This window comes from Myxocyprinus asiaticus, chromosome 25 (assembly GCF_019703515.2).
Source record: "Myxocyprinus asiaticus isolate MX2 ecotype Aquarium Trade chromosome 25, UBuf_Myxa_2, whole genome shotgun sequence".
Classification (NCBI taxonomy): Eukaryota; Metazoa; Chordata; class Actinopteri; order Cypriniformes; family Catostomidae; genus Myxocyprinus; species Myxocyprinus asiaticus.
In genome coordinates this window covers 38,625,196-38,644,360 of record NC_059368.1, presented here as the reverse complement: position 1 = coordinate 38,644,360, position 19,165 = coordinate 38,625,196, and the positions used below count along the sequence as shown (strand labels likewise).

The 19,165-nt window shown below is 38.6% G+C and overlaps 1 protein-coding gene across 3 annotated transcripts in view; it reads left to right on the top strand.

Moving 5' to 3' along the window:
• Nucleotides 1-19,165, top strand: part of LOC127415771 (neurexin-3b-like) — a 558,207-nt gene that overhangs the window by 425,869 nt on the left and 113,173 nt on the right. For all 3 annotated transcript variants that reach the window (XM_051654668.1, XM_051654670.1, XM_051654669.1), the window contains one exon: nucleotides 1,950-2,131. In XM_051654668.1, coding sequence (XP_051510628.1) covers nucleotides 1,950-2,131 — 182 coding nt within the window. The remainder of the gene's footprint in view (nucleotides 1-1,949; nucleotides 2,132-19,165) is intronic.

Sequence of the window (19,165 nt, the reverse complement as noted above, 5' to 3'; positions counted from 1 at the left end):
AGCGATCGTGACCATCAGAAGGCGTGAGATAACGACCGCAACCAGGAATAACACACAAACGGAAAGGCATCTTTAAAAAGATGCGTCTTTAAAAAGACGTTCCGTGTGTGCCGCTCTTTTAGAGAAATATACTCTTTTTTAGAATATACTCTTTTATTTCTGCCAAAGCACCCAGGGGCGTTCTCTGCAGTGCACCAGTGCAGAGGGGGGAGAAGCCGCTGAAATGCGCCGTCAGATCCAGCAGAGGTGAATGAACAGCCGTGGGAATTCAGCTCAGTGAGCATCGACCGTTCAGCTCCGAAGAGAAAATCTGAATGAGTGGTTGCATACCAGCTCCTTTTATACCCGTATGTTCGGGGGAGTGGTATGCAAATAACACTCAGCAATTTTCATTGGCATTTTTTCAAAGACCAGAGGTGTTTCGGGCTCCCAAGAGTGACCCCCAATGTCACTACATCGACACAACGTCGAGTGAGCGACACATAGGGAACAAAAAATTACAAACTTCGATTTAAAGCAAAAAAGTATTTGAAAATTGGACAAAAGGTACAAAACTGAATGCCTTAAATGAGGGATTGAACTACAATCCCATGAAGCATTTCAAATGACGTGATCAAATGAAAAATTATGGTAAATATAGAAGTATTGATTTAGTTGTGTATTATATGTATAGAATCAATATATTTGAATTATATTGCTAAATACTGAGATACTGTATTTACTTAAATATAAGTATTTTGAGAGTTTTGGAAAACCTACTTGGTTGTGTCAGTCGCGGTGTGAAACAGAATTGGGCAGTCGATGAAAGAGCTCTTTTAGTTTCTGTTTGCCGTGATTCTCTGATTGGTGGATTTTTCCCCTCATGATCATGGTTCATAGTTCTTCACCAGGAATTCCACTATTAAACATGATTTAAAAAAAAATAAAAAATAATGTGGACTGACAGTTTCAGCAGAAGCATATACAACTGATTAACAACCTCAGAGCTCATGGTAGGTCTGACTATAAATGTTTCAAATAATTGTTAATAACCAATTCCTATGTGGGAAAAATAAATGGGATTTGTACTTTTATCAGGAAGACTCGCAGACTTGAGTAAAGTTTAAGATGACATTTATTTTATGAATATGAAACATGAATTTAATGTCTCTCTTTGGCATAAGCCCCATCTGGCGATCCGAAGAGACTGTACTTGGAACCGTCAAATCCAAATAGGAGGCATGGGCAAGGAGCCTACCCCCGTGCAGGACGGAACTCAACTGGTGGCGGTGGGGTGGTGTGATAGATTGTAAGCAGACTTATAAAGCGATGGCTGACACATGATTGGCTAGGAATTAGCTAGCTAATGGTGCAATGATGTACAGCTGCGAGTCTTCCCGCTAGAATTTCGCTGCGCTTACATTTCCGGAACCAGATTTTTGTACACTATTAGGTGCATAATTGATGCTTTATCTTTGTCATTTTGTTCTGCCACAGAGAATGATGAGAAATTTAGTTTTGTTTAAGCCTGTTGCCTCATAAACCGGCTAAATGAGTGATATTTTCTGACAAGTTTTTGCTGTTCTTCATTAACAGTGGTGAAAAAATGTGTGCAAACTAAATTGTAGCATCAACATTCATAATTACAGCTTATTATTTTGCGATTTGCTTCTGCTATAATTCTTTAAAGGACACGCCCAGCCCCAAGAAGTTGGGTCTTCAAGAACAATCCTGAGTTTCCCATTGTTGCCGACATTATGATGCCATTCATGTGTGCCTAACTCATAATTATGATCATTCCGACATCACATTGCCTTGTATATTACCTGGGTTTTACAGTTACCTACGTTTTTCACACTACGTCTGATCCTAATTGTAACAGCTGGTTGTTGCATTGTAAATGAATCATAAATGGAAATTGTAAAGTCTGTTGACACCTCACACTTTATTCTCTCTTTTCATCCCTGCAGCCGGAGCGACGTATATCTTTGGAAAAGGTGGAGGACTCATCACCTACACGTGGCCCAATAATGAGAGACCAAGCACCAGAACGGACAGACTGGCGGTGGGCTTCAGCACCACCATCAAGGACGGGATTCTGGTCCGCATTGATAGCGCCCCCAGACTAGGAGACTACATCATGCTCCATATCGTGAGTTCAATCTCCTACAATGCTTAGATCTTCTTATGCTGGATGTCTGAATGTCTTTTACTCTTGACCATTGGCAGTGTGATACTGCAGATATTGTTGGCTCTATTGTTGGTCTGACAAATTGGTTGTGATGTTCCTGATAAATTTCTTTTTTCATAAAGAGTCAAGACTGTTTACTTGCTACTTTCATTTTAATTGGCAGGTTTATTAATATTTACTAACACTTTTCAATCAGTATTGGCTTCTGATGGCTCATTTTGTTCACCACAATGTTCTATTGTACAAAGACATTTGTTTCAGTCTTTTTAAAAGATTCTTTAGTTTATCCTTTGCAATGTACAGTACAGACCAAATTTAGATGAATGCTGTCTGGTGTCTTGCTCACTGTTGGTGTGAATTGTAATTAGATACAGTCATTAGTATCAAATCTTCAAAGGTGCATGCTGTGACCTCAAAGTCTTTGTCTGGTAAAACACAACAGAGTGAGGCACTAATGTACTGTTATGTTGCTAGAAACTACACAAATGTTTATAGGTGATTCTGCTGATGCAAGAAAATGGTGATGAAAGCCAGACTTCAACCAACTCATTGAAAGTCTTTTTCCCTTTAAAGTCTCTGTGGAGAGGTAATGTGCTCCACACCATCTGCTCAGTGGAATACAAGCCAAAGCATCGCAGTATTTAAGTTGAGGTGAGAGGGACTGTAGCTCATTAAGATACGAGATGTGTTTTTGACCCCTGATGCACTGAAGACACTCATGGTGTGTGCTCAACTTGAAACACTGCTACCACATTGAAAGATATTATAATCTGTTGAAGCAGTTAATCTCAAGTGGTTTTGCTTCAGGACCCAGAGCAACCCAACACAGCACCAAATGTAAGATGTTTTTGATGCTCAGTAGCATGGGTTGTATTATTTGTTTACCTTGTTTATTCATGGTTTTTGAGGATGAGGGCATGTTACACATCCTTTCCATGTTGGCATCTGCCATTTTGAAAAAGTGGTTCTTGTGGTGAGACAAAAAAAAAAAAAAAAAAAACAAGACACCAGAGTTATTAATGAAATTGACAAAACAGAAATATGTATTGTTCCTAAGAAAGTCATTAGCCACCTCTGAGATCCTACAGTGTAAAACATCATTCTTTTACATAGGTGGGAATGTGTGTGGGGTCGCAAGAATTTTGGAACGATTAAAATAGGTTGCAGACCAGAAAAGGTTAGGACACAAGGTTGGCACACAGAGAGACACTAATCTGCTTGTTTGTGAGTATATTGTTTTGAGTCACAAGATCGATTCTTCCTAGTTCATCCAAGTAAAAACAAAAATCGGGGTAATGTAGCTCAAACTGTTTTCCAACTAAAATGATGAAGAGATGCCTAATAACATCATCAAATCACACTAAACAACACACAGCAAAAAGACAACACTTTTCACCTGTTGAGTGATCCAAAGGATGGACGGAATAAAGGAGTCACTCCTGCTACCCTGAACAAGAAACAAGATTTAACAAATAAGATTTATGCCATCAGTGGTAATCCACTTAGTAGTAGATATTTTACATCAATAGCAAACCAGTTTGCAAGCCACCGTTGGCTCTGTGGATTACTCGTAGACCTTAACTACAGAGGACAGAGAGAGAGACTGGTATTAAAATGTGCAAACTTCAGTATTAACTAATTGTTCATTTCGGTCCTATACCCACTACACCAATCAGCTACTACCTGAACTTTTTGGAGGTGAATATAGTAGAATGCAGTTGTCACTCTCATAACAAGCAAACTCTATGTATACAGAACGGATTTACGCACTCAGAAGAGGAGAGACAAATGTATTTAGTTGTAGTGTTTATGTGGCCTATGAAATGCTAATTTTATTGTTGTGTTCATGCATTTTCCAATATTATAGTGTGAACTGTGAAATTATTGTTTGTAATTGCGCAATCAATTTTCTTGCTGAAGAAAAACGATGGTGCTGTTGCTTATTTTGAGAGTCGGAATTTTAATTTACTCACAGTCCCTACTTTTTCATTGCCAAATCCCAGAGGAACATCAAGTCTTAATGGGCTAATGAGCCGTTGAAAGAGCATCAGCTCCAATTCAATTCCACAGTCACTTTATAAAAAGAATATCAGCAAATATGTCTGATTTCAGTCTGATTAGTTATTTTGAATAGAGCCGTTTAGATCCAACACTAACTAGCTGTCACTACTGCATATCCTCTCAGCCTATCACATTACATGTTAAGTTTTGCATTGTTCAGAAGTGTAAGTACGCAAGGTGTGTGAAATTAGTTTTCCTCCATATTTAATTTTTAGCCAAGAGGTCAGTTTGTGACAATTAGGTCCTCTATTTATCAAAAATCTTTCCGTTATGCTAATTCACAAGTCAGAGTTCACCAGACTTAAACATTAATAGTGAGTCAAAAATTCTGTCAATTTACTGTGTTCACATACGTGTGCATGTAAGTGAATGGAGCACAAAGTCCTGTGTCACCACCTCTTAAATGAACCCAGAAATGATCATTTTCTCGACCTCTTGCTGTTCCAAACACAAATGACTTTCTTTTTTACATCGAGCATATGTTGCTCAATTCTGAATGTTCTGGCTTTTCTATTCAGTGAAAGCATATTATGACCACAGGCTGCCAAACTCCAAATTGGACATAAAATCTTGATAAAAGTATTCTAAGTGTGCTGTATTCCAAGTCTTATTTCAAGCCATTAGATAGCTTTGTGTGAGTAACAGTCAGTATATTATTATCATTATTTGTTAGTGACTTCAATGTTTGTCCCACTACAGAACAAGGTTGATGCTAGAGTGCAACATCTGGAGATTCATGCACTTGCAGTAAGGGCAGTCTGTCTCCATGAGAGCTGCTTGTGCGTGGGCTCAGGCAGTGAACACAGCTTTTGTGCTCATCAGGCGGCAGGATGTGCCGTTCGCATAAGGAACACTTCACATCAAACAAGCGGCTCTTTAGTTAATATTGTATATATACTGTATATATAGGATATAGTAACTCCAGTCGGAGAGCTGTGGGAAGCAGGTAGGAGTTTCGCTGAAGTGCCGCGTTGATCAGTGATGAGTGTCTGAAGCGAAGAACCCGTTCACCGAGAGCGTCTTCGACGGCAATGTGGAAAACTTTTCACCAGAACACACAGGGGAGCGGAAGCCTCTTGGTGCAGGCGCTGAGCAAAGGCGATGAGTTGTCCTGTTCGCGTCTTGCTGAGAAGTTCCGTCTGCTGTAAGTGTATATCAACGGTGAAGCGGAAAGGGTTCCAAGATGAAGACGAAGTTTGAAGGAACAAAATTCTGAAGATATGGTGATTGAGCACCCACTTATATAGTCCGACTGCACGCATAAAGGGCTGGTGCTCAGACACCATTGCCAATCAGAGGACTGGCGTGATTTTATAAGGGTTTCAACAAGGTCGTGTGAAGGACACACCCCATAGTGCTTACAGCAATGTCGAGTGAACTGAATCGAAAGGGAACTGAAGTCACATCCCAGACAAGTGAACAGAGAAAGGCTGGAAGTATAGTGTGAGGAAAACAGGGTGTTCTATCTCATGCTCTTTTTTTCTTTTTTTTTTTTTTTTGCTAGAAAAAGAAAGTGAGATTTTTCTCTCACACACACTCTTTCTCTCTCACCTGCCAATATTTTTCAGTATTTGATGATTTCTGCAGTGACACATCAGTGTTTCCAGGGGTTTGGGAATAACTGTTTTCATGCTTTTCAGTGGGTGAAGAAAAATCTGATTACTGATTCAAAGTCAATCATTAATTAAATGTATTTATCCACAGAAATGCATATATGCCTGTACTTCAGTTGCGTAAGCACAAGGAGTATGAGATCCAACTTGACCAAAGGGGACACAGATTACCCTGACATCCAGGGCAAGACAGAACATCTCACAAAACAATTCTAATCCCAAAACTATTAAAATGCCCAATATGTTCCCTTTGACCAAGTAAACATAATTAAATAATTCAAGCACAAGACATTGTGGGTATTCCCTGTAGCCTCTATTTTGTACTTAATAGTTTGAATGTTGTCACTCTGTGACATGCGAGCTGTGACTTTTTTAGGTCTGAGTTGTGGTGGCAAGTGGGGTGGCAAAGCTCATTTTTAGGGTGGCAGTTGCCACCCTGTGCCACCCTTGTGGCCATGCCCCTGCATTAGGGTTTACAGTGTACAGGAGTCATAATTTTTCATAACTTGCAGTTAACTATTATTAAGAAATTATTAATATTAAGAATTGACATTGGGAGAGTCACGTGACGCCATGCAAGAGTCGGACGTGTGAATGGCGAGCTCTGCGCACTTTGCTAGTTTTTAATTATTTTTATGCCATAAACTGGTGAGATTCGATACACCCTGCTACATATCTGTTCTTTGAAGTCAACAAGTCAAAGAATTCAAAATCTTTGGGGTCTGGAGACATTAAAAGTCACTTACGTGCTCAAGCTGAAACCTCTGACAGGCCTGCAGACCAGGGACTCGGTTTGTACGGTGCGACGGGAGAAATTCAGCAGCAACTGGTGAGCATTTCTGTGATGCTGACGAAAGTTGTTGCTTACTTAGAGGATCTTGCTGTAATATGTCGATCAATTACTGTGATGGAAACTAAATTCTCTGAGAGAATCGGGGACATCAAGAGGCGGATCGATTATCTGGAGTCATCGGAGAGGGAATTAGCTGCTAACCCGCTAGCGACCAAAGTAGATTTGGAACGCATTTGGGAAAAACTGGAGGATTTGGAGAATCGTAATAGGCGAAACATCATCCAAATTGTTGGAATTCCTGAGTATGAAGAAGGCAGAGATATGGTAAAATTCCTAGACGAGCTCTTCCCGAGTCTGCTCGACATAACAGGCCATAAGCTGGAAATCGAGCGAGCTCACAGAGTCCCGGCTCGCAGATCCACTGAGGGAGACAGGCCCTGATCAATTCTGGCCAAATTTCTGAGATCATCCGATAAAGATCTTGTGTTGCACGAGGCGAGGAGCAAGGGAAAGCTTTCTTGGAAGAATCACAGCATGTTCCCAGACTTTGCGAATTCGACAAGAGAGAAACGTGATCAATTCAAGGAATGCAAGAAACTCTTACATCAATGGAAGGTCACTTTTGCACTGATGTTCCCAGCCAAGCTGAGAATAGATACTAAGGATGGCCGCAAAATATTTACATGCCCATAGCAAGCATTGTCTTTCATAGAGACAATGGGGTGAGTAAACCATTTGGTGATTTTCATATGGCCCCCAAGAGAATTGACTCGCTGTACATACACTTGAATGTCTGAGGAAGCTGGGCGCCTTTTTGTGTTGGTTCCGCCTAACGGCTGGTGTTTGTTTTGTGGAATAACACTCCTTCAAGAAACTTTTGCATAGATGAAGGGTCGCTTTTACACTGAAGTTCCCGGCCAAATTGAGAATAGATATTAAGGATGGCCACAAAATATCTACATGCCCACAACAAGCGATGTCTTTCATAAAATTGATGGACTAAGGAAGTCATGGTCTGTTTCTCACATGCCTCCAAGTGAGCTGTCTCGCTGAACATACACTTGACTGTCAGAGGAAGCTGGGTGCCTTTCTTGTTTATTTGTGCTGGTTACACCTAGTGGCTGTAGTTTTTTTGTGGAATAACACTCCTTTGTGACATTTGTGGATGAATCTGCTCGTTCTTTGTGCTTATGCCTCCTACTGGCTCAAGTTCGTTTTGTGGAGCATTTTTGGCAGGACATTGGAAGGATTGGGGCATCTGCTGCACTCATGAACAGCCGGCTCACTGAACATTCGTTTGACTGTCTGAGGTAACTGAACGGCTTTTTTTTTTTTGTGCTGATTCTGCTAGCGGCTGCAGTTTGTTTTGTGGAGGATCACACCTTCGAGAAACCTTGTGAATGAATATACACGTTCTTTGTGTTTATTCTGCCTTTTGGATGGAGTTTGTTTTATAGATTATTTTCTGTTATGTAATTATGTCTCGCAAAATTTGTATAGAAGCACCGGACTTGAGCAATCCGATGGCAAAGTTGTCGCAGGGATTCTCGTAGGCGTACATGGACTGTTTGAGTTTAGAGGGATGGACGCCAGTTTGCGCTGTTGTGCGTGGGGTTAATGTGCACGTTTTTCTTTTTTCTGTTTGTTTGGTTCTGGGGGAAGTTCGGGGTCTGACTGTGGAACTAATGTTGGAATGTGGTCTTTATAATTTTATTTTTAACACACAATCTATTTTTTCTAATTCAGGGGCAAAGGTTGATTTTGGCTAATATTTACGCACCTAACACTGATGATCAGGGCTTTTTTATAGATCTTGAAGGGATGTTGCAAGCCGCTGGCACCCCTCATGATTTAATATTGGGAGGACACTTTAATCTGTTGATGGACTCAGTCCTTGATCATAGTGTGCAAGCAAAAGTGTGCAAGCCCCCTAGAGCAACACTGACACTTCACAGGATGTGTAAAAATCTTGGTCTTACAGATATTTGGAGACTTTTGAACCCATCTGGTAAGGACTATACATTTTTTTCATCAGTCTATAAGATTTATTCTAGAATATTTATATTTTTTTAAATATATCTAAGCCCCTCATTTCATCTGTTGTTGATTGCTCAATTGGAAACATTTTAGTCTCAGATCACGCCCTGATGAGTTTAGAGGTGTTGCCTCATACGGAGAAAAAGAAATCATATAGCTGGTGCTTTAATGTATCCCTTTTGCAAAATCCTGATTTCCAATAAATGTTAAAGGCTGAAATCAGTGTTTATATGGAGACCAACTGGTCCTCAGTATCCTCTGTGGGCGTGGCTTGGGAGGCACTTAATGCATTTCTTAGGGGTCGGATCATACAGTATGCCTCGTTCATCAAAAAATCCAAAGCACGAGAACTCGTGGAGTTGGAAGGGAATATTAAAAGTACCGAGACAAAACTGAAGCACCGAATGTCGTCTGATGGCCTCTGAAATACAGATATAATACTATTTTGTCGTGGAAGGTGGAGTTTTGGTTATTTAGGGCAAGACAGGACAAAGCAGGGAAGCTTTTGGCTAGATATATAAAGCAGAGAGAATCTTTTTCTACCATTCCCTCAGTGAAATATGCTGGTGGTGAAATTTTTACCTCGGCCATTGATATTAATAATGCTTTTAAAGAATTCTATCTTGATCTTGATAGTTCCACGTCTTTGTCTACTGATGAAGATATTAGAAACTTTGTGGAACCATTAGATCTCCCTAAACTGACGACTGAGCAGAAAATTCTGATATAACCTTGGAGGAGCTTGACGAGGTAATTAAGGCCCTGCCTACAGGCAAGGCTTCGGGGCCAGATGGCTTTGCCGCTGAATTTTTCAGATCTTATGCTAAAGAACTGGCTCCACTTTTGTTAGAAGTTTATACAGAATCATTAAAGAACGGAAAGCTTCCGCCAACCATGACAAGAGCCCGGATCAGTCTGATTCTTAAAAAGGACAAAGATCCAAGCGAGTGTAAGAGTTACCATCCAATTTCTCTGATCCAGCTAGACGTTAAAGTTTTGTCCAAAATTCTGGCTAACCGATTAAGTTATCACATCTCTTATACATATGGATCAGGTGGGGTTTATTTGGGGCCATAGCTCATCTGATAATATTAGGTGTTTCATCAATATCATGGGGTCAGTGGCGAATGATCAGACTCCGGTCGCTGCCATCTCACTTGACGCTGAAAAGGTGTTTGATATGGTAAAGTGGGATTATCTTTTTACGATTTTGGAAATGTATGGGTTCGGAAATACTTTTATTGAATGGATTAAGTTACTTTATAGACACCTTGTAGCGCCGGTACAAACAAATGGATTAATTTCAGATTATTTTACTCTGGATAGGGGCACCCGGCAGGGTTGCCCTCTTTCCCCATTATTGTTCTGTCTTGCCCTGGAACCATTAGCAGCCGCGATAAGAAAGGAGGATGATTTTCCAGGGGTGATAGCGGGAGGTGTGGCGCATAAGCTTTTGCTTTACGCAGATGATTTTATTATTCGTCTCTGACCCTATTAGATATATGCCTTGTCTCCACAGGATTATTAGCTCCTTCTCTAAATTCTCAGGTTACAGAGTCAATTGGTCTAAATCCGAAGCTTTGGCTTTGACAGCGTACTGCCCAGTAATGGATTTTCAGCCGGGCACCATCCAGTGGCCCAAACAGGGCATTAAGTATTTGGGCATTTTATTCCCATTTAATTTGTGTGAATTAATTTCGACCCTTTCATAACAAGTTTTTTGAGTGATGTGGGCAGGTGGGCTTCATTACATTTATCTATTAATGTTATTAAAATGAATTGTATTCCAAAATTCAACTACCTGCTACAGTCTCTCTCTGCAGATGTCCCCCTCTCTTATTTCAAGCAGTTTGATAGCATAGCGAATTACTTTATTTGGAATAGTAAACATCCCAGATTACATTTCTACAAGTTACATAGGCCGATTGACAAAGGTGGGCTAGGCCTTCCCAAGATTTTGTTTTATTATTATGCATTTGGTCTCAGACATTTGTCTCATTGGTTTTTTGACAATGAGAGAGCCCCTCCCTGGTTTCGTATTGAACAGGAATTCCTTGCCCCTATTTCGCCATTGCAAAGCCTTTCTATCAAACTAACCGGAAAAGTTAAGTCACACCCTGTTATCTCGCATTTGCACATTGTTTGGACAAAAGTGTCCAGAGTGTTTAATTCAGACATTTATTTAAATGTTGCCTCAAGCATATGGCTGAACCCTAAATTACATATTAATAAATCCCTTTTCTGTTAGTCAGAGTGGATTGTGCGGGGGGTTACACTCGGTGACCTGTATGGTTCTTTGGTTCATCATTTTGGGATTCCCAGATCAGTTTTATAGGTATTTACAGCTGCACCACCTGCTCTGTATTGTTTTTGGTAGTAGCACACACCCCCCTAAAGTGGCAGATACTTTGGGAGAGGTGATTACCCCCCCACCCCCCCCAGATTATATAGGCTTGGTCTTAAAGTCATACCCACCTGCTGGCGATGCCAGTCAGAAGTTGGAGACATAACCCATGTCTTTTTGGGGTGTGTTAAGATCCAAGATTTTTGGTTGAAGGTTCAGAGTTATTTGTGTGATGTTTTGGGCACTCAAATTTTACTTTGCCCCAGACTTTGTATTTTGGGCGATGGGGCGGTCATAAATTTGGGGGACAAATATATAAAAAAAATTGGGTTCTGACTAGCATTATGATTGGCAGACAAATTATTTTAAGGGGTTGGAAGTCGGACAGAGCACAATCATTTCCGGAGTGGTGTGCGGAGATGGGGAGGGTGGCAGCTTTTGAAGAAGGGTTATATAGAAGACTGAGAAATTTGGACTTGTTTGTGGGAAAGTGGGGCAAATATCTGCCGTTTTTGGAGGGCTCTTGGGGAGGGACATTGGGAGAGAGTTGTAGTTGTTATGTGTGTGATTCTTTTTTTTTTTTTTTTATCTATAATCATGTGAGACCACTGGGGTGTTCTTGTGGGTGGGGTTGGGGATTGGGAGGGGGGGATAATCGAGGGGGTTAATTATTGATTATGTTTGTATATGTTTTGCTTTTATCTGTTTAATATATGAATCAATAAAAAATGTTAATCACAAAAAAAAAAAAAAAAAAAAAAAGAAAAGAATTGACATTGAACACATTTTGGCTGTATTAGCATTTTTATATAGTTTTCTTTTTATTCTATGATATGTTGTTTGCTCCAAAGTGAAAGTAAATTAATTGGTGAATTGTGTAATATTTGCAATGTTAAAATACTTTCTCCTGTACCAGAATGATACACAGATAGCACACGTACATCTCAGAGATGACTGTTTTAGATCTTTTCATCTGGAAAGCATCGCATTTTAATTAACATCTGCTAAACATCTTTAAAAGATCAGATTTACAAACATTCTAAATCAGAAACATCTCAAAGACATCTGCTGAATGTCTTATGGACTTCCAAGAGGAAATGTCTTATAGACGTATTGCAGATTACACGCATGAAATAGACATCTAGGGGATATATGTGCACTATCAGGGTATCTTGTGGCACTATCAAAACATTGCTCTGTCTGTTTGAATATCCAATGCCACATTGTCTTAACAAAGTTGTGAGTTTGGGGCGGGATTATGTATTTGTTGACCAATGGCAGACAGAGGGGATGTTCAGGAAACCTTTTTGAATACAGTCATTATTTAGCAGTTCTACTGAAATGACACACTTCAGTTTTAAAACAGAAGCATTAACTTTGAATATGTCCTAATATCTTTAAACTGCTTGACAACATATTGATTACAAGCTAAGCAACAGCTATGAAATTTAACTCAACGAGGGACATGCATTTGGCAGTTTCAGTGAGACCTAAAACTCTCTGCGTGTGTATCATGGGAATTCCAGAAACCGCAATGTGACACTCCAAACATCGTGTTGAGCAGTGAGGAAAGATGTGGCCTGTCAATCATACCCAAGAACATTGACGGATGCTCAAATGATTAAGTCATAGCAAACACCAGAATACACAGAAGAGAGAGAGTGTGAGACTCAAAAAAGACAGAAAGAAATGACAGATCAAGACAGACATTTAATGGTCGGTTCTCCCATGGCTATCCAGCTCTCCTCCTCCATGGATATTTCATGGATTGAGACAAAGAAAGAAACACAACAGTCTTGTTTTCAATCTTTTACATCTTTTCTTTGGGGATCAGCATGTTTGTTTTAGTTTTTTTCCTCTGCTTGTCTTCTGTCATATGGTTCAAAATAAAGCACCAAATGTGATTTAAATTTGCTAGGGTTCGGTAACTTTACAAGGACCTACAACGTAATACATAGTTTAAATCAAATTGTAAGAATTAAAACGTTGACCTGTGCTGTTTGTCACTAAGGAAAAGGAAAATAAAAACAGAGTGTCTATTTGCACCCCGGTGTAAATAGCATCTGCCACACAGGGCACCCCAGTTGTGCCCAGGGCTATTTGCACCCCAACAAACTAAAAATAGATGTAGCTGCAGTGGTGTGGGGTGTAAAGACAGTGTGTGATTGCGTACTGTTGTACTAGCGACCGTGTTTCGAATCCGCGTTTTGTCCCACTTTTTTTACCATCCGATTTCCTGTTTCCACTCTTAACATTTCCTTTAATACTAATTAAAATAATAGATAAAAATTAATATAAATGTTGGTTTCATTGCAGTGATTTGGTCACGGTGAATGTCGGGAGTGCAGAGAAGGGTTTGATCCGGAGACGGGTTCTGTCGATCGCACTCATTCTCGAGTGAAACCATGGTTACTACAGTAAAACCAAGGTTATTTTTTCTAAGGTAGGGTTAAGTTTAGGGGTATGGGTTAATGTAGTTTGTCTGTGGGACTTTAAATAAACACAATAAATACATTGCAGTGATGCCCATACTGTATGTTAGTATTTAAATATGGATGCAAATAGTATCTGACACTATCTGCACCAGGGTGCAATTAGTTACCATTATTTGCACTGGAGTTGGGGTGCAAATAATATCTTCCACTATTTGCACTGGTGTGTAAACAATATATAGAATTATTTGCAGCAGGGTGCAAATATAATTTTTGGGAGTTTTTTGTGAGGGTTAGGTTTAGGGGATAAAAATATCCTTGGCTCATTATTAAAACAATAGAAGTCAAAAGAAAGTGTCTACCATGATAGAAAAACAAATGTATCTGTGTATGTAAAGGCAAGAATAAAAACTGACAATGATTTAAAAAAAGAAAAAAAAGAAAAAAGAAATGAACGTGACCTTGAAGAAATCCAATACTTTTTTCCTGCTTATTTTGAGTTTTCTACCATTTTTTCTATTCATCTTTTCAGCAAAATTTGAATGACTGTTAATGTCAATAAATCAATGTCAAAACTGATATAAAACGTTCACACACAATTCTGTTTCATTTCAAATTCATTATATTATTATCATTGATTAAAGGTGAAGTGTGTCACTGTTAGTAAGCCATTCATTGGTTGATTTCCTTGAAAAGTGTAATCACTGTCGCACTATCAAATTGATTAACATTTACAGTACAATTTATGTGACCATTGTATATTAGAAAACTCACAAAAAAAAAAAAAAAAAAAAAAAAAAAGTGAGAAATTGCTTGTTTATGTGATAAACATCAACATTGGAAAATAAATCCTCTGGAAGCATTATCGTGAGCGGGGAGAGAGATTGACTCCCACTGAATGCATTCATTTGGATTAAGCACCCGCTGTCTGAAACAGCAAGAATTTTCTTTCTCCATCCAACAAATGGAGCAGAGAGATCAAACGAAACTTGTAACATAGACGATTCAGAATTCTGTTGAGAAGATTATCATACAGCTTGTCTCATTAATTTTGACCTTATCCTCTAAACAAATCTCACTGTTGTAAGTGATAAGTTATTTGGATGTAAAATTCTGATTGTCATCCTGGTGGAAAGAACTTTTCCATAGTACTGTACACTGTAACACATCTTATCCATGTTAAAACAAGTTAAAGCTGACATGTGTAATTTTGTCAATGGTAAAATATTTTCTCTTAGCTCAGCTTAATAAGCAGAGACGGTTTGTCCGACACAGATTGCAGACTGTTCCAAAACCTAGTGAGCATTCTTCAAAAGGTCTTAATTATCTTAATTAATCTTAATTATGCTGCCTCTTAAGATGTCTCGTTTTGGCCAGATTTTAAGCTAGCATTATATGTATCCTTCCCCAGGTAGGCGATCCCAGAATGCACCATGATGAGCTAGGAAACAGATCCAAGATGGTGGACGAAGCAAGAGAAATTTAGATTATAAATCTACTTATAATCAATTCAATACTGAAATGTATTGATATGTAACAGCTTTATGACACAAAGCTGACAATTTTACCAAAGATGTGTGTGTGCTGTGCGTATTTATGCTCATTAGAGGATTGCGTAATTTCTCTCGTGTCACCTGTTGTTGAAACCAGTTGCGAGTCGAGTGTCCCAAGTGCTGTGCGTGAGGAGCGCTATTTGAATGATGTGCGGAGCTGCCGCCTATGTAGAGCGTTCCAAATCGGTCTCTTATGAGGCATCATTTCAGTAAGGCTGCTGCCATAGAAGACAGCTGCCTATGTAGGCTGGAGACAGCGAGGCAGCTAAGTTTTCCTATGTTTTGGAACAGACCTAGTGTCTCTGTGATGCTTTCAATTCATGGAACTGTTTGAGCGGCCCGACCAGCCGAATAGCAACTTTGGTTCAACCAGTGGTGTGGGTCAGGGTTACGATGTGTGACACAACTAACAGGTCAGATAATAATCTGTTCTGTACAGTGCATTTTGGGGATTTTGGGAGCCTAAAGATGACAAACGTAATGGCTGTTGTCTTTTGTACCACAACTGTCGAAGCAATTTTAGCTGCCTCCTGTTTATTTATTTATTTTTATGTATATTTTTTATAAGCCACATCAAGTGTAGAAGAATTTTGCTGTCCGGTATCATCACGGAAGTGAATGCCATTATATTTGCACATAGCACAAGAATAGTTGATTAGATTTATATCCGTTTTGCAGAGATGTGTTAATGTGGCCAATTAAAAATGCAATGAATGTGCATTCCCAAAAGATAGCAATCTGATTGGTCAAGACGTAACTGGGGGTACCTGTTAATACAGTGTTTACACAAGAATATGGTATGTACATGACTGTGGATAAATAATATTTGCATTATCATAATGTTACGTCACCTAATTTATATTCATGAGCCAAGCTATTAAGGTTTAGAATGTGTCTTGATTAGGTTTATAAAATGAGAGTCTGTCGTGTGAGGAACCATTTTGCTGAGGTGTACTAAAGCTGCTACAAGGCATTGATTTGAGTGAAAGGATGGCCAAACCACGTGAAAGTCCTGGAGGGGTGGGGGGGGGAGCTATATTACAATTGTCACTATAAGCATATTTACAAATCATCCACGTAGCAGCCTCACACTCTTTTTCTTATATAGGTGTGAGATATCAAGATAGCACAACCGTGCATGTCTGATCACTTCTTTTTCTCTCTCTCTTTTTAAATGTACTAGAATGGAGAACAATTTCCATATCTTTTTAAATGACAAACCCCAGTTATATGGTGCTTCTGTGTATATTGTAGCAGAGACTCTGACTTGGTCAAAAGGATGCCATAGAGGAACTAAAGAAACAGGCTCTTGCAATGAAGTGCCTTTAATGAAGACTTTCACCATCGTTTTGGCCAAGGATTCACATCTATGTTTGCATATGTTACTGCCTTAAGTGTTAAAGTGCCTTTAATGAAGACTTACAGAGCTCGAGGTCCAAGATTTGCACACTGAAAGCTCTAATTCTTGCAAGATCAATTCACAGTGAGCATTCAAAGATTCTCCTGGCGTAATCTTGTGCACTAGGATCACAGTGTTTTCATTATTCATTAGTCACACAAGTAGGCATCATCATGCTCATGCACATCTTAAACATCTATTTCAGGTGAGTTAAAGGTGCTATGTGTAGTTTTTTCGCGAGTCAACTACAGTAGAAGTAAGCCATTCGTAGGTTGACTTGCTAAAGTGTGTAACCTCTGGGGCACTTTCAGCAATTTGTATGAGTGGTCCCACATGTCAGTGTTGGTTAAACCAATAGTGTGGGACTATCTGTCTGTCTGTTTGAGAATTTTTGAACAGCAATGATCAAGTGATTTTGGGGTGTTAAAGCTCAGGGTTGATAATCAGAAGGTTCCTGGTTTGTTCTTCACCAGCAGCAAGCCATGAACAATCACGATTGTGCTCAGTATTCAGCAAGAAATTAAAGGGATAGTTCACCCAAAAATGAAAATTCTGTCATATGCTCACCCTCATCTTGTTACAAACCCAAAATTGTTCTGAAAAAGTGTTTTTGACTATATAGGCCTACACTAGAACACTTGACAGTTATTTCTGTTGGGTCACTCTTTGACTCTTACTGATCTTGAGATTTCATGGTCATTGGATGGCTGGAGGTATCAGCCTGCTCCTAATATGTAAGTCAAGTTTCTGAGACAGCTTGCTTTTGAAATGCCCAGCACACCAAAGAACTAGGCCACTCACAATGGTCTTGCCATAATGCTATTCCAAGAAGGAGACGGGCGACCTAGATTCATCTCGCTATTTATTCTGCTATTTTACCCATTCTCATTCTTCCCCTCCACTGTCAGAGAGATCTCTCTCAATCCATCTTTCCCACAGAACATACGGCTGGTTGGCCACATGATACCCTGTCTGATGGGGATCCAGAGGGTATTTTTTTTCAGGGTGGATTGCATTAAAAATTGTTCTAGGCTGTTCACGGTGTGGGGTCCATCCATGTTGCAAATAAACAAGCATTTTTGTAAAAAAATGTATGGTTCCCATCTACTGTAAACTTGGATTTTAATCATCGCTTTATTTAGAATTCATTTTCATCTCTTGCCATTGATCATTGCAGAAGACTAGACAGGGATTCATTGATTAGCATGAGACATATTGACGATGCTCATCAACGCAGCAGGGAAGGCGGTTACATGCAGAGAAAGATGATATCTTCATATGCTAATGCCATCTTTTATGAGCATCCTCTAGATCAGGGGGTTTCAAACCTTTTGATGCTAAGAACCCCCAAATTAAATCCCCTTGCAAGGGAACCCCTACCTGAAATATAAAGGCAGATACAGTATATTTTCTTGTATTAAGAGCCTTTTATAATGTGTGAGAAAAAAGGTGTGAAATTATAGATAACATGTTGATTGCTAAATTAATGTTACAGTATATTGGCTTTGCACAAAACCAAATTAAAAGTATCATCTGGGAAATGGTTTGGTGACAAATAAGGTTTTCTGAAATGAGAATATTACAAATCTAGATTAGAAATCTAGTTTAAGTTCATAGAAATGTAATATTTGTGTCCATGTTGGTTTCATACATATTTAAAAAAACAAAAAAGATTTTTTTTTCTTTTCTTTTTTAAAGATGATTAGGATTAAAAATGTAAAGTGGTGTAACCATCAAGTAAAGGCAATTTAAAAAAAATCCTTGCGCTTTAAATACATGTGAGTGTATACACAACATAATTAATACAAAAAAGTTCCAAAAATTTTGAAGGTATTTTTTTTTTACAAATACTATACATTTTTGAGTTATAAATATCAAAAATTACACCATTTGACCTGAACCTTTTCATAAAAAAATATATTTTTCTTTTTCTTTTTTTTTTTTTTTTTTACACTTTACACACAGTATTGGGAGTCCACAGGGGTCCTCTGTTTTATGTAATAAAAGATTATTAGAAAATTATAATAAAAGATTATTAAAAGATTATAACAATGATTATTCCAAACTACTTACACACGTAATCTTTTATGAATTTCAGCTTTTAATGCAACATTTATTTATTTATTTTTAGAAATAAATATTGCTTTTATTTATTAGCTTGCTTGTTTGTCTTTACTGTCTTTACACCTCTTACTCATTTTTGAATTGCCCCAGAAAAAATAAAATAAATAAATAACAAAATGACTTTGAACTCAGAAAAATTGTTAATTATAATAGGTGTGTATTCAAGTCATTGTGTTGTGTGATTTTTTAATAACTCAATAGATCCAAACCAAAAAATGAGCATCATGCCATTGACCCAAATATTTGCTTTGTATTAAGTTTATCTATTCTCAAAAGTTTTTAGAATGTAGAATTAAAACAGTAATAATGTCACATTCAGTAAATGTGTTAACAACATTACATAATTAATGTGTTGCACGTATGTAATTAATATCTTAAGTTAAACAAAAAAAAAAAAAAAGATATTTTACTGCCCTAAAATATACATTTTGTAAAATATTTTGTTCTTTTTTTCGTACAGATTTTCCTTGGACCCCTAGTGCCCCCTTGCGGTTTCCTGGGGACCCCCACTCCCCAGCTTGAAAACCCTGAACTAGTGGACTCAGATTTGAAAATAAGCGTGCAGTAGTGCGCAATGACCCAAGAAAAAGAAAGCACCACAAATCATAGGAGGTCTCCTCCATGAAAGATTTTCTCATC